At 36.3% G+C, this 23,987-nt stretch overlaps 1 protein-coding gene across 5 annotated transcripts in view; it reads right to left on the minus strand.

Moving 5' to 3' along the window:
- OPA1 (OPA1 mitochondrial dynamin like GTPase) overlaps positions 1–20,320 on the minus strand; it is a 61,266-nt gene extending 40,946 nt beyond the window's left edge. For 2 of the 5 annotated variants that reach the window (XR_012043266.1, XM_072866611.1), the window contains exons 1-8: positions 20,128–20,320; positions 16,440–16,758; positions 16,033–16,129; positions 14,740–14,847; positions 13,447–13,500; positions 12,697–12,764; positions 7,460–7,570; positions 2,709–2,762 (exon numbers count right to left, since the gene is read on the minus strand). Coding sequence is in view for 1 of the 5 variants with exons in the window: in XM_072866611.1 (XP_072722712.1) it covers positions 2,709–2,762; positions 7,460–7,570; positions 12,697–12,764; positions 13,447–13,500; positions 14,740–14,847; positions 16,033–16,129; positions 16,440–16,758; positions 20,128–20,156 (840 nt within the window). In the remaining 4 variants the exon portion in view is untranslated. The remainder of the gene's footprint in view (positions 1–2,708; positions 2,763–7,459; positions 7,571–12,696; positions 12,765–13,446; positions 13,501–14,739; positions 14,848–16,032; positions 16,130–16,439; positions 16,759–20,127) is intronic. The other 3 variants (XR_012043267.1, XR_012043268.1, XR_012043269.1) reach the window with 3 other exon arrangements.
- Between the last annotated feature and the right edge of the window lie 3,667 nt (positions 20,321–23,987).

Here is a 23,987-nt window from a genome sequence, read left to right on the forward strand (position 1 = left end):
AATTACAGAAATAGTACACTCACATGAGTGAAGTTTTACCTATGAAAAATACATTATCCTTCAGGTAAGTCTTTCAAAAATATAGAAACCTTTGTAATCACTACAGTTTATTAAAACACAAAGCCATCAAGAGAAGACTGTTAGAATTTTTTTTTGGCAACACATCTTTGCATCAAAATTTTTAATAAGACCACAATGTTCAAACTTGGGGATACATAAATCAATCTTTAAGCATCTTAAGCAAGCATAATTTTCAAAGGAGCTACACATATGCAGTCAGACAGAAATTAGCAGCAGTGGGAATTGGCTGTTCAATCAAAAAGATCACAGGGCTTAAATGTGAATTTGCAAGCCTAGTTTAGACCCGTTCTTCAGTATACAACCTCAGTTCAAGAAACAACTGTACCAGCTCAGTCCTGTTTAGAAGGAGATTACGATAGTCCTTTGAAGATGAGACATTAATATAGTTTTGATACCTACTCTGAAAACTGTTTTCTATGACATGGAAATGTATGTGGCCTGAGTGTACTTTTAAGAACAAATCAAATTTCAAGCTGTTATAAAAAAAGGTAAGTAATAAATGCTTTCAAAACTAGTAAATATATAAAGAGGTTACAAACCCCCATACCAAAATAATTTGTCTGAGCCAAAGAGCCAATCAACTTAGAAGCCTACAGATACAACAAAAGATTAATTATACATTAACTTAAGAAAAGTAGGCAAGCAAACCAAAGTAATGACTAATATGACTGATATGCATCAACCCTGAAAAAAAGTCTAGCTTAAAAATAACTAGTTCTGCCTTGCTAATTAAGGAGATTAAAACTTTGTTGAATTAGATTTGGTGAAGTTCCAGTCAATTAATGAGACAGGAAGGACTCCGACCTTATACCACATTTGCACTGAAAAGTCCCATTAAGGTATAATCTATGAAACCCTTATAAGTTTGTTGTAAGGCAACACACCTAGGAGGAAAAAGTGCTGCTGTCTAAACAAGAACTGTAAATCATATAGCTGAGGAATCATGGTTCCTGCTCTGTAAGGACTGCCTAGGGGATGAAATATTTCTTTGTAAACCAGATCTGTAGCTGCACGCTGTATTGCCCAATATTATGAAAGCTACCCCCCAGAAGGGCTGGAAATGTTCCTCAGTTGAGCTGATGCAGGGAATTCTTAAATTAGCTACTGAATGCAAGACCAGATTTCAGAGAATATGAAAATGGTTTTATTTTTTTGACTTTGTTCTTAAATAATTAATGGTCCTATATCTTCTATCAAGGATGCAAGGGTATTAGATTTATTACTATTTTAACCTTTTCAGGTTGTAAGTATAAGTTTTATGTAAGGGGAACAAAGTAACATGTATGCACCTTCACTATATACAGAAATTCATGTTAAAAAATGGGTTTTACAGATGTCTATTATTGAACTCCTAGGCCCTCTGAAGTTAGGCCATGCACTTTTTAAAAGGCCAGTTTGAAAAGCAGTGATCCTAAAGCTGATCTCTGTAGATCTTTTCCTTTTCTGCCAGCTAATGAAGCAGGCTTCTCTTTAACAGAAGTAACAGAGGAAATACTGAAAACAGCATTTCACTTGCAAAAGCATATCTTGTCTCAGACCGTATTAAATTATAACAACTGAACTCAATGGAAGACTTTCAGAAATTGAAAGTGGCTTGGGTTTTGTGAAGCAGTGTTTTTTAGAAACGTATATTGAGAAATCCTACCAACAGCTGTCATTATTGTTCAAATTTAATTTTTGATAATTTTTTTTTTAAAGGACATCACTCTGAACAGCACCATCCTCTTCAGTTTCTTAAAGGGATTAAATGTTCTTTTAAATCCCAAACAGGGGGCAGAGAAAAAGCTTTTAATCTGCCCACAGCAATTTTTATACCAAATAGTCCAATCATAGAAACAGCTTTAATTGAAAGAACTGCTTACTGCTTCACAAAACATATTCTGATGAACACTGCATGGCTTATATACAACTCCAGCATTATAACTGCAATTATTTTTCTTGATGGAAGAAAACAAAAAAGATACTTTGGTTCTCCTGAATGCCACTGTACTAGAATCGGAATGTCTCACCCCACATGCCATATGATGTCTATTTTTCCTCTTGGACCTCTGATATTTGGTCAGCAAATGCACTTAAAAGCTTCTTTACTTTACTAGAAATGATGTTTCCTAGATTAAGGGATTAAAATGTAACTCCCTAATAAGTAAACTTATTTCCTTTCTGCTACAAATGTGCCATTTAAACATACAAGACATCACAGATATATTTAGTAGCACTGAAGTTATAAAAGAGAACTGTAGAATGTTAGGAGTAAAGTTAGCATGCATAACAAGTTAAAAACTGGAATATCACCATTGTATTTATGGAACACTCTTGGGCTAACTTTACATTTCAGGAATATACAGCATTGAAGGCAAGGAAAGTATTTTGGGAAAGTATGATTACACATTTGCCCTATTCTCACACTCCCCTCTTGCATTCTGTCAGTCACTGTCAGAGAATGACCAGACTAGACTGACCTTTGGTCTGTGCCAACACAGTCAACTCTGTATTGATAAGCTCAAAGATTGAAATAAGCACTGCATTTTTCCCAAATATCTTATATTTCAGGTGCGCTGTTGTCTAGTAAATCTGAGTCTGCTGCACATAAATCTCTACTTAAAACATCAGTAACTCAGAAAAGTTACCTGAGTGCGCAAAAGTTCTTCTTGAAGTTGATCAATCTTCTCTTTGTCAGAAACCTACAAAGAAAAATAATCATGGCTACTAACACATTGTTTAGTTTATCCACTGCAAGTAACCAAATCACAAACTGAAAGCTTCATCCCAGATAAGAAAATTGACTTTACATGCATTTAAAAGCAAGTAAAATTCTTCAGTTAGCATTTGAGATTTAATGCTGATGGAAAGTTCCATCTGCAACAGGAGATTCACATCAAAAAAATGTCTAAATTCCAGTACATGCAAATGCAAAAATTAACCCTTCAAGACTTAATACTAGGAAAGTGGGCTTAGGGAAAAGCAAAACTCTATATGGTGCTTAGAGTTTTCTGGCCACTGCCTCAAATGTAGTTTTAGTGATCAAACTCTCAGGATCTCCTATGTTCATTTCCTGAATTAGCATGATCTTAATGGGATACAATCACTGAAACACCTGCTTGCTACAGAATCTACTTTCAGGTGAGTATTCACTCTTTCTGAAGCTTCAAGGGGATTCTTATTTCATATTTGTTTTTCAGAATAATAATCCTAAACATGCATGCACAATTTCATAAATTGTAGTTAGTCAGGACAGTCTTGAAGGGTTATTTTAGAATTATTTAAATTACATTAAAAACTGGAAAAATTAAGATATAATAATACAAAACATTTTGAAGTTCAAGGCATAAAAGTAATAAGATCGGGCAATTAGAGCCATTCTTACTCAAATATTCTTAAAATAGGTTCATCAAGATGTAATAAAGTTGTTCAAAACAATCCCTTTTTAAATAACACAAAAACAAGACAAAAGCATAAACGATGCAATACAAATTAATATGATGTAAAAGTTTACAAACAACAAAATCTAATGGTTCACTGATGAAATATTAAATTTAGAAAAAAATTATAATCTAAAATAATTACGGAAGGAATGATATAGGTAAAAGCTTCAATATTTAAATAAAGCTCATGTAATAAAGCTCGTGACATTTACAACTCAAGTTAGTTTCATATCAGAAAGAGCATATTATCTAACATGCAGAGGACAGCTGTCATTTAGACACAAATCAATTTAGTTACTATAATTTCACACCAGTTGTTACAGATTAAACAAGAAAAAAATCCAGTAATTCATAGTGACTGATATTATTTAGCTATTAAACCTGTAATATACAAGGTCGGGCCTGCACTTTATAGAAAAAGCAATCCAAGCTGACACTTCCATCTATATACAATTATTTTCTTATTCATAAACAGCAAAGAGGAAGTCCTGTAAACTGACTTCCTTTTCATTTCTCTTAATTAGTTCACTGATAGCAAAATGGCATCAGAAACAGGGTTAGTTTAGCACACTGTCAACCTGATGCATGCAGCCACAGGGTGGTATATGTAAATAAACATTTACATATATGCACACTTTAAACACCTCAGAGACATGAGGGGAAAATAAAAATAGAAGGGCAAAGCGAATGGTGTGGAGACTCAGAAGCAAGAAAATGAAAGAAAAGGAAAACAAAGTGTTTCCACACAGTGCAGATTTTCAAAGCAGTTAAGATTTTCCTGCTCTCTGCTCTTAAGCAAGCTGTTCCTGAAAGTACTTCTGGGGCCTTGATGCATCTTTAAAGTACATACTTATACACAGATTACCTCTAACCACATGAGCACTGTCTTTTATGTACAGTATACTTACATTAAACACAGTAAGCAAAAATATTGCACACTGTTACATGTTGCAAGATCTGAAGCAAAGAATTATCTAGCACTGGATGATTCATTCTAACAAGGACAATTAGGTAAGTTATGTCAAAACCAACAACCAGCTCTAGAATGATGTATATGCTTCAGCATTTGGTTCAGGTGTGCTTTGAACGTTTAGCTGCAGTTAGTACATACAATATTTTGAACATGCAATTCATAATATTGCTAAAAATGTTTAAGTTGCCAGTAAAAGCTAAAACTATCATAACAATCTGAAGTACTACGTTACATATGACTAATCTATGATCTATGATTTCTACTCACAAAAAAAAATCAACTATGAAAATATCTCTGTATAGACATATCAATATTTGTTTAATCCAGTTCAGCATGGTTTGCACATCAAGATGCCTCCTTCTTTCCCCATTGCCACCATAAAGAGTTATGAGAAAACTGTAGGGCCATTTTTAATCAAGGGTTTCTGCGCACAAAGATGCAGACACATGCTTACTAAGACCACCAGAAGCTCCTTATAGAGTTACTCATTTTGCACAGTGGTTGCTTTCCAGCAACCTTTGTCACACATTGTATAAAATAAGTACGTGCCTCTGAAAATTCTGTACCTTTGAAACCACGGTTATTGGTTTTGTATATTCTCTAACCAGACTATAAATAATTATAAATTGATCATCTACAGAAGAACTATAATGATTTCCAGTAATATAAATGAAAACAAAGGCCCAGACAAAATGCATATAAGAAGCAGCCATGCACAGCACAGCTATACAAGACTAATCAATTATACTGCTAAATATTTATCAAAAGGCTGACAAAAAAATTCAACAGGAAACAATTACATTTTTGTTTTTAATACCCTCTCCTGCTTGTGAGACAGTTCTTACTGTTACTCAATTTACAACTGAAGCAGATTTAATATTGAGTAATTAAATTAAAATGGACAATGTGCAAGTAAATCGGGCAACACAACTTCCAAGAATGGAAATTAAATGATCATGTTCTCCAGCAGACAGGCAAGCAAGCCAACTGCGTTAAAAAGTAAACAAGGTTAGTTTATGCCCTGTCAAAAGGGCATGCAATGACTTATTTCAATGACAGTAATAATTTCTTCTTCCAAAGGAGAATCTGGATCAATGATTGGAATCTTTAAGTTATATCTTCATATCAAGATATTAAACAAAACAGTTTACCATCTCTTTCAATTTGTTTCAAGCAAAAAGATTAGTGTGACAAACAAGACACATTCCTTGTCATCAGGCATGTATGCCAAACAGCACACTTGCATGCTAAATTAAAACTTTTTATATGCAAGGTCAGTTAGACTTTCAACACTCAGAAAACACAGAGCACCTGCCTTGGAGGTCAGGATAACATTTGCAAAGATGGCCCTTACAGCAATTTCACAGCTTGGGAATTGTAGAATTAGTTGCAAGAAAGTACTGACAAGGTAGAATTGCAATCAGAAACAAATCTAAAATCAAGTTCATTTTTTTTCCCTGATTGTGTCTATTAGGCTGATACATTTTTATATATCAACTATTCTATTGCCTTTCCAGTAACTTTTACATCTTCATATATTTTATTATAAACTTCAAGCTACTATTCCATACTTCAGCTCTCTCAATAAACTGTATACAATCTGACAGAGGCTGAAGGAGTTCTCTTTATCAAAAAGAAGTAACTGAACAAATAGAGAATATTTAGACCACTGAAGACATCTTTACTCTTCTATTAAAATATACATCTGGAAGGGAATGAATGCGAGGACATTTGTAGGACAGCTTTTGAGATAAAATAATCTCAAATAATTGCATTTCCATTATATTTAGTTATACAATGCCTAGATTCATAACTGAGGACAGAATACATCAGTGTTATTTTAAATCCAGGGAGAATATTAACTAAAAAAATGTGAAAAATGAAATACGAGGAAAAATTGCCAGTCACAATCTTTTTTTTTTAAATTAAAGGAAGATTAGCACTGTAGAGTGGCCAGGGGTTGTAACTTTAAACCATAAAAAAATAATATGGCAAGAAAGTAAAATATTTAAATTTAAAACGCTACTTTAGTTTCAGAGAACAAAGTGATTTACTCTGTTGACGGACTAAAAAGCATTACAATTGCAGCTATGCAATTATGTCTAAAAGTTTAATTCACATTTACTGGGTTCCTCTTTCTGTGGGAGTTATCTTCAGATGTAAAGAAGATTAAGTTCTGTATCCAGTGCTCAATTCCAAAGCTGTTGAGAAACATGAGTAATCAGAAAGATTTTTTGAGGACACAGAAGCAACCAACCACACAATGTGGTTAAGAATTATGGGTTGTAACACATTAGACAAACTAAAATATCCCAATTTAGGAAGCATTTCCAATTCATCTCAGCCATATAATAATGAATAAAATGATGAGAGCTTAAATTAAGTAAGTAAAGTGATGTGCAGGTGTTCAACAACCACAACATATCACTATAAACTGTGCTTTAAGAGGAAAAATAGACAAAGGAATACCTTTGATGAATATACAGTAGAGACTGTTATTAACAGCAGCATTTAATTGTCTATGCAAAATTGTTTCTAAGGACTTGCTGTCATTTTCAGATTGGTAACAGTATAAAGCAGGAAAAAATGTTCCCAGAGATATAGTGCCTGTAAAAAGCTATACTCTTACAAGATAGGGCTACAGTGAGCAAGCAACAGTAGAGAAAACAGACTTGACATTTATTCAACATACTTTCCTTAAATGCATTTTTAATGTATGAACTTTAAATAACAGTTTTTATAGAGGCAGAGAACATACAATTTCAAAGTGACACAAAGTACCTGTTCAGCTTTTAACACTACGCTTTAAATGCAACTTGGTTAAACTGAGAGAGGACTACTATGAAAGAGGACTGCAATGAAGTTGGCTGTAATAATTATTTAGGCCCATGATTTAATTAGTTAAATTTTTCTAGGTCGAATGCAGAAGGCTGAAGTATTTGATTAGTGTGAATACAGTACATATTGTCCCTTAAGCCATCACCTTTCGTTTCTGCTGGGAAGAGCCCATGTTATATTGGCCAGCGGCTTTGCGTGCTTCCTCTTCATGCTGCTGGATTTGTTGTTGTAACAGAATGAGTTCACCAAGTAGGCCCTGCCATGAGTTTATAATAAAAAGGAGAGGAAAAATTTGGGGTGTAAGGAGAACAAAGTTAAACCAAAGGGCATGACAAAGACAGATGAAAAACAGGTATGAATGGGTCAGTTCAAACAAAAGTGAAATTTCATTAGCAAGATCTCTTGCTAGCTAGCTGGGAGTGGATATAGCCAGCAAAACCATGCATTTTGCAAATCCAGGTAGAACAAAACAATAAACATTTAGCTAAATTTTATAATTACATTCAACTTTAACTAAGCATCTAAATCTTAAAAAAATTCAACTACCCTGGCTTTAAAATATTCTCAAAAGTTTCAGGATTTAATTTCAATTATTCACACCAGAAGTTCTTAAGTATCAGCAATTTTTCACAACCATGCATGTATTTAAAGAGAGTGTTTTGGATGTTCTACACAAAAGCTGTGCACAACAGCTAATAGGCTCAACTTTGTCAGTAATATGAAAGTTCTCATTGTCTTCTTATTCTCAGCAACGCACACAGTTTATAGAAAGATAATTTTGCCTGCTACTTAACTTTCAAACTAGGAGAAGCAAAATAGTTTCTAGAGCATAAAGAAAGAAAAAGCCCCCTCTCCACTCCTGTAACACACTGTAGTTTAAATTCATGCTGTCATTATCCTCCCTGATCACTTCAAAATCCCTGCAATTTGATGCTTATTCCTTTACTTATTCAGCATTTCCACAAAGCTTAGTTTTCTTCTCTTCTCCCTCCACACCAAATATTCTTGTAATGGTAGGCTGTCTTTCAAAATCAGTTTAGAGATACTATGCCAGCATCTACTGGAACTTTATGTACAATTTATTTCAGAGAACGCAGACAGAAGTATTAACAAACTATTTAAATAAAGATCTTTAAAAAATATTAGATCTTCTTCTAAGAAAACATTCAGTGAAATGAAAGGTTTCAAAAATGCACTACAGGAATAAAAAAAAATCTTGAAATAGAAGTTTGGTGTAAGAATTCAAGATATCTATCATCAAGTTATACATTTGTTGCACGAAATACACACACAGGCATGTACACATAAGGATAAGCAATATAGGAGAGAATGGATAAAAGGAGAGACAATCAAATGACCAAATATAAACATTTGGTAAATAGTGATTTGTACAACATTTCAAGAATATACAAATGTTAAGATTTTTCTATTACTGAACCATTTTAAAATTTAAAAAATTTCTGTATTGCCAGACTAGCAAACGCATTAGAACTGTGCCAAGAAATCAGACAAAACAAAAGATTTCATTTCTATACAGCAGCAAGGAGAGATGGCCTCACGGCTACACTTTGTATTTGAGGAACAATAATAATATTTTGCCATTTCACAAACAAGGAAACTCTCAATATGACCTGACACAGTCCCTTTAAAAATTATGCTATGGGTCAAGAAAATACAAGAAAGAACACTTGAACAGAACCTGCCATGAAGGCCTTTTAACATTTAAACAGGCACTGTAACAGATGTTTGAAGTCACCCAATTTAACTATTTAATGTGCAATTACTTTCTAAGACATCTGGTCCATGTGACCCTTAATCCATAGTAAAGTATGAAAAGCCCTTTTCAAATAGTTACCCCATTTAATAAAATATTCAAGTAAAAAATACAGTGATTTAAAAAGCTTCTCAATAACACTTTCTTCTTTGTGTATGTCAGTCAATCTTATTTCCTTTATTTTCTATTTCTTACTTTATAGGTTTATTTTCTATTTCTTACTTTATAGGTTTGAGTAAAAAAAATTAAATTAAAAAAATATCAAGAACCTTACATAGCACAGAACTATACACCAACACCCAAGCTGGCATGAACCAGGACACAAACAAAAATGTTTACATCTGTCATTGGACACTACCACTGTTTCCTCCCACCTCCCCAATAAATCATTCCAGTGTAAAACTGTATTTATTTTAAAGAATATTATCTAGAAAAATCAACATTGATCAATTAATGGATTTCAAAAACCTAATTGTTTACAATCATTATATTATTATTATCATTATCAAAGAAACAACATAAAGGGGAATAACACTAGTTGACAAAAACTCAGTGGCACAAACCCTGCAAAGTCATCATGAGAATATAGGTACAACAAATAAAAAAGGCACAATAAATAAAATAAGGCAAAATAAGTGCTGACATTGTTAGTGCATACGCTTTAAAAAATATACATAATTTTACATTAAAAGTTAATATGTTGTACTTCAGTTGAGTATGACTATCTCTTTAATTTAAAAGTTCCTCATGACTAAAGTATTTGTGTCACATTTTCACGAGCAACCAAAGCCCTGTCTTTTTGCATGCCTCGACTCCTTCCACTACTTCCCACTGACTTCAGCGTGACTGTTCATGAGAAAAGCTGAGCCACAATAATTAATAATTGCTGAGGGATGTAAAGGGGTGAAAACGATGAGGAAGGTAAAGAGATCAATTTCTAAGAATGTGAATAAATGTCACAATTTTATCCAGAGTACCTATAACATGAAACTGGGAATTAAGTTGGGAATATAATGGTGCTATGAATAGAAAAGAGAAAATTATGGAAACTTTATTGCATAACTTGCAAGAAAGAATGAAATGAGAATGTTAAAAAAAAGAAAATATCAGAGTCAAGCGATATTCCTTACTAAGGCCTCCTTTTCACTCTCCAGCAGTAGCTATAGTGAAGAGCTGTAGAATTACTGTGCCACTCCTTACACTGACTGAAGGTGACCCTGTGATGGCTGAGCGAGGCAGTCTATGTGCTGCCAAATCCTCAACAGTGCATCAGGTTCTTCAAGGCATGAGATTTTATCAAGGTACCAAAGGCAGAGAAAGGACTGTGTGGTTAGTTTTGAATTACTTCTTTATCTGGATTCTAAGCCCCAAATCAATACTTGAGTCACATTTTTCACACCCACTTCATCGCAGCTATAACCACTATAAATTTTCTTTAGAAATTGGGCTAAGCTTTGGAATTCACTTGCTTTAATAGGAAGCTGAAACTCCTTAGGAAATTTTTTTGGAGACAGACAATAGTGCAAGATAATTTTCTAAGAAGGTAACACTGCCATTTCAAGTGCAAGCCTGAACTAGTCCCATGCGTACAATACAATAAAATATTTTACTACACTATAGCTTTTGTAACTATCTTCTCTCCTCTTTCTCCAAGAACAAAATTTCTTATTTAATCCAAGTAGAAACAGATTTAAACTCCATTTATTTAAATTACTTATCTGCACACTCCAGTAATTTTAATTTTGTTTTCTTTTCAAAAAGTTGTACCTTTTGTATTAAATGAGAGATTATGAGATAAACACCACATTAGCTGGCAAGAAGCAGTACAGCCTGATTCGGTGTTCGGGACAACGTTCACTCTCTCAAAGTTGTCTTCTAAACTAACTAGTTTCTCACTCATTCTACAGGAAGTTTTTAGAGACCTGTCTGAAGACCATGCTCAGTAATGGTTCTACAGAACACTCCTCCAAATGAGGAATTCCTAGATCTTTACCAGTTACTTATCTTTTCACAAGGAAACAAAGAAAACCAGCTCATCAGCCATCAGACACATTTAATACTATGCTACAACACTTTATGCATCCATACAATTCTTAAACTAGCATTGATTGGCAGTGGAAAGCATTGAATGAAAAAAGGCCATCTAACCCATTGTCTAGAAAATACTAATTCTGCTTGCCAATAAACCAAGTGATTATGCTATGTTAGCTATTCATATGTGCCTTGTTTGAAATATTACGACGAAAATTGATCATATAAATTAGCAAAACAACAGTTTCTAAGCATAACATATCAGATGTAACTGGAGCAACAAAAATTAGTACACCAGACTACATTTTATAAATTGTACTGGTTTAATATGGGCTGATATTTTCTGTACCACAGACAAAGTTTTGTTGGCAACATTAAAATGCAGTTGTCACTGCATCTGAAAAAACAGAATAAGTATTAGTGATATTACTGGCACTCAGTAAAAATCTCAGTTAATTTAGTTATCAAAGACAATAAATTAAGATGGCCATTTCCCCACAAATCAATAGTAAAGTATTTATTATGTTTTAAACAGTGAAACCTGTGCTAAGCAATCACTCAAGAGAAAGTAAAACAATACATAATAAATAGACAGTTTACTGACAAAGAGAAAACAAAAAGCTAAATTTTTCTCATGTAGAAATCCATCACTGTTCCAAAGGGAAGAAAGAAATTGTAAAAAGTGAGCTTTGTACAGGTTCCACTATGTATTGCCATGCAGAACTAATGTAGAATAAATGTATACATGCCTGCATATACCGAAATATCTTTTATGTAAAAGCCCCAGTTATAGTTCAGACACTAAGAAGTTTTCAGTTGCAAAAATGAATACTTAATAATTTACAAATTCCTGATACTTATTTTTTCCTTCAATTTTTTAAAGAAAATTTTGAAATATACACAGGAAAAATTAAAAGCTTTTAAAGAATGAGCAACATTACAATTTAGGTATTTAATAGAAATGAGATCTACTATTCATGAAAGCAAAAAATTAAAGTTCACTTTCTTTACTTCAAGGAAAAATGCTAAAATTTTCAGTTATCAAAATACAGTAACATGTTTTTCCAGAAGGCAGTAACAAAAATGTGATGTATACTTTCTAAATAAAGAGAGTAAAAAGACAGACTGCTTTAAGAAATAGAAGTTTTTTATTAAGGCAGAGATCCTTAAGTAAGAATCACAACTGTGAAAATGTCAACAGAAATGAGGTTGCAAGCAGAAATACTTGAAAATAACTATAAAAGCCTAAACCAACTTCAGTAATAAGCTATAAGCTCAGGTGCCACTGAGAACATGCCCAGAAAAATTGCAAATGCACAAAAAACCCCCTAAAATTACACTCTTATTACAAACCAAGTTTCTTAAGAATGCAATTCCTAAAGACTTTTATGACTGCCTTGTATTTTCCTTACACCAAAATATTTATTATCATTGTACTGTGTAAATATTAAAAACAGGAGTGCATATTCAAGTCATTTCAAGGTGTTTCAAATAAACATCTACAACTAGCTATTGAAGCACTTTTAAAAAAATTACCTGTTGTCAAGACATTTTTAGGTTTGCAAGAGAGTAATTACCTTCTTGTACTGTTTGTCATTGTCATATCCCTGGTCAGTAGCTCTGAATGCTGTTTCTCCTGGAGAACCTAGGACATAATTAAAGAAACTCATTATAACATGCAAAAGGCACTTAAAAATTCTCAAATAACATAATTTTAATTCATAAATAACATAATTTAACCTAATATAAAATTAAAGTTTCAATGCCTATGAATTATTAATGCAATAATCTTTGAAGTTGCTATCATCCAAAAAAGATTCGCCATAAGAAACTGAAAAAGAAATTCAGTTTAAAACTCATCTGAAAATTTTATGTCTAGTTTGTGACTCAAATTAGTTATATCGTAAAGGAATAGGCAGCTTCAATTAGACTATTAAAGTTCTGAAAACTTTTTAAAAATTAATTATTTCTGACAGACATGAAAGGATAATACAAATTCCATTCGTGGTACTGTAACAAGAAAAAAAAATATGATACTCTTTCCTATTGTAATGACATAGGTTTTCAAAACAAGCTTCTGGAAAATGCCTGAAATAAAAAGCATCTGATAAGAACTCTGGCAGAGAAATATCAACTATTAATCTATTCATTCTCACAGGGGTGGTTCTAAGTATTTTTTAAATAATTGGAAGGTATTTGTAATTCAATATTAAATTGATGTAAATAGTTGTTTTTACATTGATATTCACTCCTCTTAGTATAGTAGTGTTTTTAAGAGTTCACTTTAAAGAGGCAGGTTAAGGGCAGTAAAAAGGGCTTTTACACACCTAACAACAGAAGTAGATCAGAAGCTCCTATGACTTCACTAACCAAATTGTAACCTGTGAAAAATCAGCAGAAGAGGGGAAATAAAAATTATAAATACAAAACAAAATGCAAAACAAAGATGAGGGATCTTTGTCTTATTTGGAGGACCACACAACCATAAATGTCAACTATGTCCATGTGAGTATGATAACAAATAATAGGCGACATCTCACAATACCAGTCACTAACACCACAATTTTAAACAGCCAAAATCTTTAACAGCCAAAATACATAGGAGATTGTAATCTACTTGTCACTTTGTTGAATTTCATCCCTACTTAGTTGCTTGCTCGGTTTATAAGATGAATAAACTCATTCACCATTAACAGTATTTTAAGAAAATTAAAAATGCTTCTTATGCACACTGATATGGAAATATTTTCAAACACACTTAAGAGCAATGACTATGACACCTCACAGGTATAATCTTTCACGAATACAAATGTATGTAGTTTGATAATTAAGGTATATAATAGGAAGAATCTTTCACTCTATTACAAGAATCACTGGGTGAAGTTTTGAGCTGTGCTAAAGAGCAAGTCAGATATAACGATCAAATCAATCATTTTTTAGTTTTAAAAAGGCCACCAATTAGAAATGTCTTATTTAAAGCTCCCAAAACCTGAAAACCACTAAGCCTACTACTGCCTAGGCACACTGAATCAAAAAACCATTCCCCTGCTTTCTGTGAAGCATTTAGAACTCCTACCTACTCCTTTGAAATGTAGCCCCTACCAAAGCTAAATCTTCAAGCAAGTCCTTCTGGAGCTATGTCCAGATGAAAAATATCACTCAATCCAAAAGAATACCTTCGTCACAAATCTCTTACTTCACATGCTTGCAACATTAAGAATCATCATTCTTAATAATCCAACTCTTTTCTCCTGTAACAGCTGTGGTACTGTTACTGTCCAGTGCCATTCTCACCTTCTCCAAATTGCAGCTGGATACGTCCAGCTTTTATGACTCACTGAGGCAATCTAGCTTTCAATCTGTTTGTTTAGAGTTGTACAAGAATTCTAGTTTTCTATTCAATTTCACATTTTGGTTCTCATTACTTGCTACTAGAATGCTTGCTTTTAAAAATACATTACACTTACCTGTGTCCATAACACTTTCAGACGAGATATTCAATGAAAAGGCATGCGTTTTCAGGATCCGCTTTCTTTTAGTGTCTAAGGTCATACCTGTAACCTCATCTTGTAATAGCCTATGTTTTCAAAATTAAAACTAAGCTGAAAAATTGTTCTCACCAGGAGAAAAAAATCCTTTCAGCGAAGTGAAGCTCTCTCCAATCTTGTCAAAGTCAGGCACAAGTTTGGCAAGGTCATCTGCATCAGGAAGGGCTTTGATAAGTTTTTCTAGGAAAACAGTACAACAGCTAATGAGTATTTTTTCTTTCCTGTTATTTGCGTGAATAAAAATGGCTCAGGCTGTAAAACCTAGAAACTGTTTCAGGACATGGCTTTTTTCTTTTTTTTTTTTTTTTTAAAATAAAGAATTAAAAAGTTTCTTTCCACATGCACCTCCCCCCATTAGTGTTGGGAAAGATTATCAGATCCGAAAAAGCAATAGCGTTTTTAGACTTTGAACTTCCTGTTAAGTTGGTTGCCTCAAGTACTTTAAAATACTCTAAAACTTATTGCTGCATTTCACCACGTTTCAGACACTATTCTCTCACAGAATTTGTAGAGGATGTTTTAAAATTACATGACACTGTAAGTATGCCCACCTCTTGTACATTTTAAGAAAATATTATTTTTCATATTAATAAATAAGCCAATTTTATAATCCTTTTAAAAAAAACTTATTAGCTTTAGAGTACTATAAAAATGTAGTGTCCACTAGCAATAAAAACAAGAAAACATGCCTCAGTTATTCAGTCTCTCCATTTATCTATGCAATACTCATACATGTAGTGAAATCTTCATAAACTTTTTTTTAAAAAAAGAACACCACCTTACTACACTGCACATATAAGAAGTAACTCAGTGCTTGTTTTTAGATTTCTATCTTTCATCTGAAAATATACCTACTGTAACCAGAAGATTCAGGAAAACAGAATCTATATTTTTCATTTTCTTTTTTCTGTACCTTCAAGATAATTTTGTAGATAGGTAGATCCACTATTCTGCATTTTCAATTGGCCTTTTAACATACATACCTTTCACTTATCTATTTGTATTTATATAGAAAGAACTTTATGCATAATACTGTGAAAACCTGTGTAAGCCCCCTTGATCATGTTGCAAGTCTCCTTTCAATAATGGGATTACATGGCCATATAAAAGGACCAAGAACATTCTCAAATGAAAGGATGAATTATGGAATATCAATGTTAAACGATGCTTAATTTCTTCCTACAAACACACTGATACAAACACCTTGGTAAGACATACACCAAACTCTAACAATACAAGTTCACTCAAATTACAGCTATACAGATACTACTGCAGTGGGGAGAGGCACTGAGGACCTACAGCCTTATGTTTAAGTTGTACATATGCTAGTCTTTAGATAGAGTAGCATTTTAGTTTTTGTGATACCGAAGTCAATATGTTCATCAAGCTCCCAAATGAAGTCAGGAACAATCCACTTATATTCATCGAGATCTGGCATCATGTCCTTCCACTGATCATACGTCTAATACAAAAAGGAAAAAAATACAGTAGAAATAGAAAAAGAAATGTATGGAGAGAAGCATATGAGCAATCTACTGAAAAGTAATACCTACATATAAAACATACTAACCCACCATCTTTTTGATATGAATAATACTACTTGGATCTTTTAAACTAGTTCTCTAAACAATCTATTTTCCATTTTCACTCATCTTTATTGTCATCCTGTAATGATATCCTGTAATTTTTTTGGATACTCCAAGAACTATTGTTTTGAAACATATAATAACAACAAAGACAAAATGCATAAAATAGCTTCCACAGATAAATACCTTCTTAGCTGTATAACCACCACCTACAGCAGATCCTAATATAAGATAGCGAAGTTTGAGAAGTCTTGATGCTAGTCTAGCTAGCCAAAAGTTCCTGTGGGACTGGTATCCATATTTTACATCTAAAAGTTTTGTTTTACGTAGGGGAAGACGATTAAGAGATGAGAACAGCTGAATGGATATCCTTAAAGGAGGTCTTTGAAATTTTGAACTTGGGTAGTAGGGATGACGTATACTTCGGGAAACAAGATGCAAGTTTTGCAGTGGTGATTTTCTCTTTATTCCACAGCTGCTATTTGCTAGACTCCGGCAGATGACACTAAAAGAAAGAAATAAAAATTCTAAGTAACAGATTTCCTCAACACATCATTAACTCAATAACCTCTTCAGAAGCAAATCACATTACATTTTATCTGGTTACAGATAAATTAGAGCATCACTCTGAATGTACAATTTCCAGCTATCATTGTTATGCTACCAGGAAGATAAAAAGCTGTAAACATCGTTAATGGGTATAGCATTTCTAGTGATTACCGAAATGAAACCTTAAATACCATTTATGAAGTCTGTTATGAATTAAATTTAACTTCCATACTGGATTAAGGTAAGTAACATGTCTGTGGTAAAACACAGTTTGGGCAAACAGGAGCTAAGAGTCCACAGAAGACTACGATCAACTTGCAACATGAAAGAAAACTTGACAGTTTGGCCTATTTTGTTATTCAAAACAAACTTTTAGAGAACATTAAGTTTGTAGAGGATTTTCAAACTTCAAAAAAACAATACACAGACAAAATTCCTTTGCAAAATACATTTGTCCTTTTTTGTCAAAGCAGATTCTCCTTTGGAGTTGAAGCATATACTTAATGACGTCTTTCAGTTCCTTTCATTTAATATTCTGCGGTTCTAGGATTACAGCATTATTGCTTTATCTTAGGTCATGCGTAGACAAGATTACGTCTGGAGATGGCTGCACCATGTTTGTTGAAGACTTCAATAAAGTAATTCAGATTTATGCAAGAGGGAAAATTTCAGTCTGAAAGATTTGACTCTGAAAACAGAGCTCAGCCATGAAAAGCACATGTTAAAACACAGGAAACTTATCAATCCTGCCTAAGTTAAAACAAATGCATAGGTTGGAATAAAGCTCCTTGTATACTTTCAATTACACTATCTGCATGCGTCAACATTTTGGGGTAGCTTTGTTAGTTTAGGGAAAAGACAACTGCTCTGGAAAAAGCAATTTCTTCTGTAACTTTTTAGCCTCACCATCATATCAGAATGGTTAATATTAAATAATTTACTGGATGCAAAATATGAGTGCAGTTACAGTTCTTGAAATTAATGCTTGTTCCTTGATGTTTTTTTCAGGGTTTTCAATATTATCAAGTGCACTTACTTACAAAGGGGACAAATACAAAAGAAGAAAGTGCTTCACACTATTGAGAAAGCAAATTATTCATCCCATAATTCTAAATCTTTTAAAATTAACAGATCTTAAAGAGAATAAGTGAATCATATGAAATGGAAAAATATTACAGCATTTTCTAACAACATGCTCTATAATTATACAGTTCTTTGCCTTGAGATTTTCCATGTACTAGAGATGACATTGTCTATGACAAGCATATTTTTAATGTCCAAAGAAGTAGAAGACTTTGTTATAAAAGCACTTCTGACCCAGAAATTGAGCTTTTGGAATATAAGTTTAAAATCATAATTATGTGAATTGAGACATTTTCCTCTCTTAAAAGACCAATTCTCCTGATGATCTATGTTTAGAAATTTCCTTTAATGTAATAGAAAGCTTAAAAAAAGGAAACTCCACTGACTGTTATGAAAGTCCTAATTCATAAAAGTCACTATGATTTTGAAGGATATTCTCTTGCTGCTATACTAAACTATCCAGAAGGCTGTGCCTTTGCAATAACAAACTTAGTATCTAGAAAGAGCATAATAAGCAGGAGCAGAATAATCCCTGAAGTAGTAACAAGTTTCTCCTCTTTGACAAGGAATTAGAAGAGGCTCAGAAATTAACCACAGATAGTAGCAATACAAAAGTAGCTACATAATAAAAAATGAAAGTGCTCCACACTAGAAACGTTTCATTTCCCACTTTTGAAGACAATTTTTTAAATCAGGGTGAGGTAAGTCTGTACGAAGCAAGCTGATGACTGGGCCGTTATTTCTTTCATTTTGTAGTCACTATCATTACACAGATATTTAATATTTTCAGCAGAGATCAAGTGGTAGTACATACTATGGCAGCCACTTCTCATTGTTAGTCTTCACCTAGGTTAAAGGCATTTTGTAATATTATGTAATTTTCTTCTCCATGATTGTTCTTTTAAAATACAGAATGAATGCTGTAAAACACAGTGATTGTTGAAACTGAAGGAAAAATTGAGTTCCCCCACAAATTGTTATGGCAAGAACTTGATGAACAACTGCCTTTTGAGTGCTATTGCATATTTCAAACCCTACCTGCTTTAATTGCACATATAAAATCTTACAATTCATTTAAAAAACCCACTACTCCATCATTATACCAAAACTTCAATTTTTTCCTTTCTTCTCTCCTTTCTTCTCTCCTCCCACTGCTAAAACGTCCTGATGAATATTGCCCAAAAAAATCACCTTAAGATCTTCACTGAAAAGTGCAGTTAGACTGAAAAGGGTGCCAAAACAATGCTATTAAATGAAGTATTTAATGAGTTCCAAATTTAAAGCCTCTGGAAAGCTGTTTTTAACAACAGTAACAAAAGTTAGCCTTCCAGACATGAGTAGCTCTGCCATTAGAATCTGCCTGATTACAGGCCTGCAACCTGAGTACTCTTGCATTGCACTGAGATTATAGATGCCTTGTAAAACAAGAAAAAGTGGCCTGTTACTATTGATAGCCAAGCATTCCACCTGGAAGTTATACCTAACATTTTACACATATTGCTCCAGTTTAAGAGGTCCAAAAATCCCCACCTCAGCTGGGACAAATTTTCTGTAAAGATAGGTTATATACACTTTTAATAGCTATGACTGCAAAGCAGTCTTTCAAATGTAACCCACCAAAAAGCACTGTGGTATTTTCTTTCTCATTCAGCACTAGATAACACTTATTTTCCTACTGCTGCTCCCAAATCTGCCAAGGAACATTGTGACATTACCGGCCATTCAGTTTCACTGCTCCTGTCTGGAATCGTGTAGCAGAACGGTGAAAAACAAGAGGAATATAGGGTAGCTGCCGGGGAGGGCCAACATCTGGACGCTAAGGCGGCCCGAACTCCCTAGGGCGGGAATGCGGGAGACGCAGCTCCCTTCCACATCGCACCCCCAGGTGCCGGGGGACCTGAAGGATGGGAAATTTCCCCGCCGGGGAGCAGCAGCCCCCTCCCAGCAGGCCACAGGCCCCCTCCGCCATTCACACACACACACCGCGCACCACCACCCGCTGTGCGGCTTCGGCCTCCCCCGTGGGCAATCCCGTTCCCACGGGTGCCCGGGGCCTGCTCAGCCGGGACGCGTGTGGCAACCGCCACCGCGCCCGGAGCAGAGGCCCCAGCGTCGGAAGAGGCGGGAGAGGGTCGCGGCTACGGCGGCCGCTCCCTCCGCACAGCCGCCGTGCCCCAGGGGCCAGGCCCGCCGGAGGCCCGCAGCGCCCGCCCTGACCCCTGCCACGGCCCGCCCCGCTCACCAAGCCGCCGCCGCCCGCGTCCGCCACATCCTAACGGCCGGGAGGGGCCCAGGGGGAGCCGCACGCACCGCGGCCGCCAGCCGAGGCTCCACCGCCGCGCCTGGCGCCCCGGGCTGCCGCGAGCAAGGGCAGGTGGAGCGGCCGCGGCCGCGGCTTGACAGGACTGCCGCCGCTTCCGGGCACCGCGGTCCGTTGCGGCTGGCCCGGCTGGAAACCGTGCCTCCCTGCGCAAAGATTCCGGGCGCGGCGACGGCGAGGGAGGGTTTTGCGGGAGCACCGCTGGGGAGTTGCCCGGCCAGGAGGAGCGGGGGGCTTACGGCTGCTCCGCGGCCGGGCCTTGTGCTCCCCCTCAGACCCCGGGGACGGCCGGGCGAGGGCGAGCCTCAGCGCCTCGCCCCTGTGCGCCTGGGCTGGCCCAGGGCACCCCCGGCTGTTGTCAGCGAGGCTGGAGGCAGCCAGGGCGGCGTGGGCTCGCCTCCACGGCCTGGCCTGGCAGGTCGGGGCTGGAGAGGGCGGTGAGGCCCATCCCCGGGTGGAGGCCTGTGGTTGTACCAGGGTCTTCCACGGTGCTTAAATAAGATTCCCAGATTAGTTCCGAGCTGCTGTTGTGCTGAAGAAGTGCGTGAAATGGGTGGCAGCGCTGCCTTGAAAGCTGGAAAACAAGGCACGTCCAAATGGGCTTCTCCGAGTTGGTTGTTGGCGGGTTTTTGCCTTCAGGACCACATGGGAGTGGGAGGCAGAGGAGGAACCAGGAAAGTTCAGCAGATCTGTCCATCTGCCCTCCGACGGAATCACCTCCAGTTACATCATTTCTGAGAGGTGCACGCCTCACCTGTCCGTAACGTCCTCAGGTGTTGTAGTGTTCACCTGGCAATGCCAGTGCTCGCTAACGTTCATAGAAAGTTTTCCCTCATGCCTGATTTGAATCTTTCTTGCAGCAAGTTAACTCTATCCACAGTGGACATGGAGAATATTATTTTCTCCATTTAGATGTTTGAAAACTGTTGTCATGACTTGTCTCAGTCTCCTTTTCTTTCGATTAAACAACCCTAAGTCCCACTTGCATGTTTTCTGACTCCTTTGTCATTCTTCTCTGTGCTGTCCTGTGGACTGTCACCAGTTGGTTCACAGCTTCCGTTCTGTAATAAGCCCAGAACTGGGTATCATGTGCTGAGCTAAACAGAAAAAGAGATTGGTGGTGTTTTATAGGCCAGGCTTCTATTTATACAGTGGGATTTTTCACAGCAAAATAAGTTGCACAAGGATGACATAATACATACATGTATTTTCAGGACTGAGAGAAAAGTTGTAGGCATGAGGTGAGGCACATGTTTTTGTCTCTTGCTTGCTTGCTTTTAGATTTATTTATTTATAAATTTAAGGGACCATCTTTATTTTAAACCTGACCTTTGCTTTTGTATTTTAACTTGACCAGTTATTTTTGTGACTTATATCTGGTTTTTTAGGCAAATTTCAATTTAAAAATAAGAATGATGATACTCCACAAGACATAATAATGTTTTTATAACTTAATTTATAAACTAATATGTTATTCTTATTTTGAACAGTAGAGGGCATTATATAACTAAAGGTTCCAATTTAGGATGCTTTAAAGGTGATTTCCCCAGGAGAAAGTGAACCTGCTTAAGAAAATGAACAAATTCCACCATCTTCATTGGTTCTGGATTAACAGATTTTGCTGGAATATTATGACAGGTTGCCAAACTATGGAAATGATGAATGTTTTACACCTTTAATCTGTTTTTTCTTTATTTTCAATTGTGAAGATATAAATCTCCCTAATAAGGGTGTTCTGTAGGAGCAGAAATTGTCAATAGCAGCTGGACTAAGCCTATGAATAATGAATAGATTGGGTGAGCCTTGATTCTTCCCTGGAGACCCAGGTTTGGTGGGATACTCTGCGTGCAGCTCATGTCTCTTCCCTGTGAAAGGGCAGCCAAGGACCCCTACTGCACCCTGGTCTTCTACAGATACTAGAAAGAGCAAGGCTGACATTTGGGGAAGCAGCAAAAGCTGACCAGGCAGAAAAAGCATGTGTGGCATTTTCCACCCCTGGCACCTCCCGAAATAATGAGTCCATTCCCAAAATCATCAGCCTGCCTTGGAAAAAGTACCTTTGCAGTTGTTTCCTGTCCTTTATAGCTTCTAGATAGCACTGCTTAGTTTTCCTGTATAATCAGGTTTATCAGAAATGGACTTTATTGCATTCTTTCTTTTTAATTTTTGTTTGAAAATTGTGATTCTTGTGTAATAACTGGAGTTCCTGTCGCTGGGTCTCAGAAGAACAAAATGAAAAGCGGAAAGGCTCAAAGCTAGCCTCAGAGTTGCAGTGGGGGGAACGAAGGCGTAACACTGAAGCTGGGGTATGGCGAGCACCTTGTTCCCCCTTAACCTTGTCGCAACAAATCACTCTTAACACAGCTTAGTACAGTTTTATCCTTTTCTGTCCAGCCTCTGGTCTGGGTTCCTTTTGAAAGTGCGCTAGGTATCAAGACCAAACAACTTAGCTCCAACACAAACTGCTCGTCACCGGCATTTTACAAACATATCTGTCCCTGTGCTGTGCATACATGCACATCAGGTTTGCAGGTCTATGCTTGGCCCACATTATTAGCAATGTGCAACTTTTATTGTATTAATTGACCTAGCTCCCTCATTTTCTCTTGTCTGTTCCCTGCATTTCTCCCATTTCAGTTTCTCTGAGCCTGCCCACTGCAGGATAGGCAGTGGTCTTTCCTGGTGCCTGAGATGTCTGGGACTTGTACAAGTCCATGCCACATTGAAGTAAAATGCTAATGAATAGGAACTAACTTGGCACCTGTTGATCTGTTTCAGTCACCCTAGAAATAATATTTTAGTTTCCTTAACATATTTGCTGGAAAAACAGGTTTGCCTTTTCTGACCTCATTCCTAAAATATTTGGTGTGTGACTTCTTAAAAAGTAGCAAAGGACAAGGAAATAGTAATGAGAATGAATCACAAGACTAATAAACAAATGCAGCCCAACAATAGCAAAAGAAGGAGGTGGTAAAACCCTCAGTGCTTTTTTTTCTGCCAGCTTCCTTTAGGCCCTGATTTGGAGGTCAGAGATATTTGTATCCAGCTCATTGACATCAGTGGGAACTCCAGTTTCCCCCAGGAGTGAGTAAATAACCTCAATGACGTTTCCCAAAGCTATATGGTGAGGTCAGAAGACATTCTCTGATGATATTCTTAATAATGAATAAAAATACTGGTTACAGATCCTACATGGCTGAATCCTGACACACAGTCAGTGCATAAATCCACCTGCACAAACTGGGCCCCCTGTTTGCAATGCCAGAGCTTGAATTTTTCTCCAAGGCATATGTGGGGATCACAGCTGGACACTTAGTTCAGGCTGGTTGCTAAGAGTCTAACAACAGCAGTGCCTATTTTCCTTCTCATTTGGACACATGTCTGGTCTCCAGTGATTCCATAATCTCTCGAAAAAAAATATTCCCCTCTTGCCTTCCCCTGAAAGTTGCATGCCAACAGCACTTGCGTGCACCTATCAGAGTTATGACCCGGAGTAATATTGTGGCAAACACTTGTAAGATCTAACTTTTTCTTTCTTGCAGTGTCTTTGAGTGAATTTTGCATGTCCCTCGCAGTCGCAAAACTCCAACAACAAAATGAAGGGAGGAGGGATGAATGTTACCTGCTAACCCCACAGAGAGGGAGGAGCTCCACTTTTCAAACATCAGCAGAGTTATAAGGAAGGTGTGTACTTAGAGCACTTCCTCAGTGTGGAAGTTCAAGCACACAACGCTGAAGACCTGTCCTGAGGGTACTCTAGAAAGTCTCCAGAGGCTCATTTC

Source organism: Ciconia boyciana, chromosome 7, assembly GCF_034638445.1.
Source record: "Ciconia boyciana chromosome 7, ASM3463844v1, whole genome shotgun sequence".
In the NCBI taxonomy this organism is placed as follows: Eukaryota; Metazoa; Chordata; class Aves; order Ciconiiformes; family Ciconiidae; genus Ciconia; species Ciconia boyciana.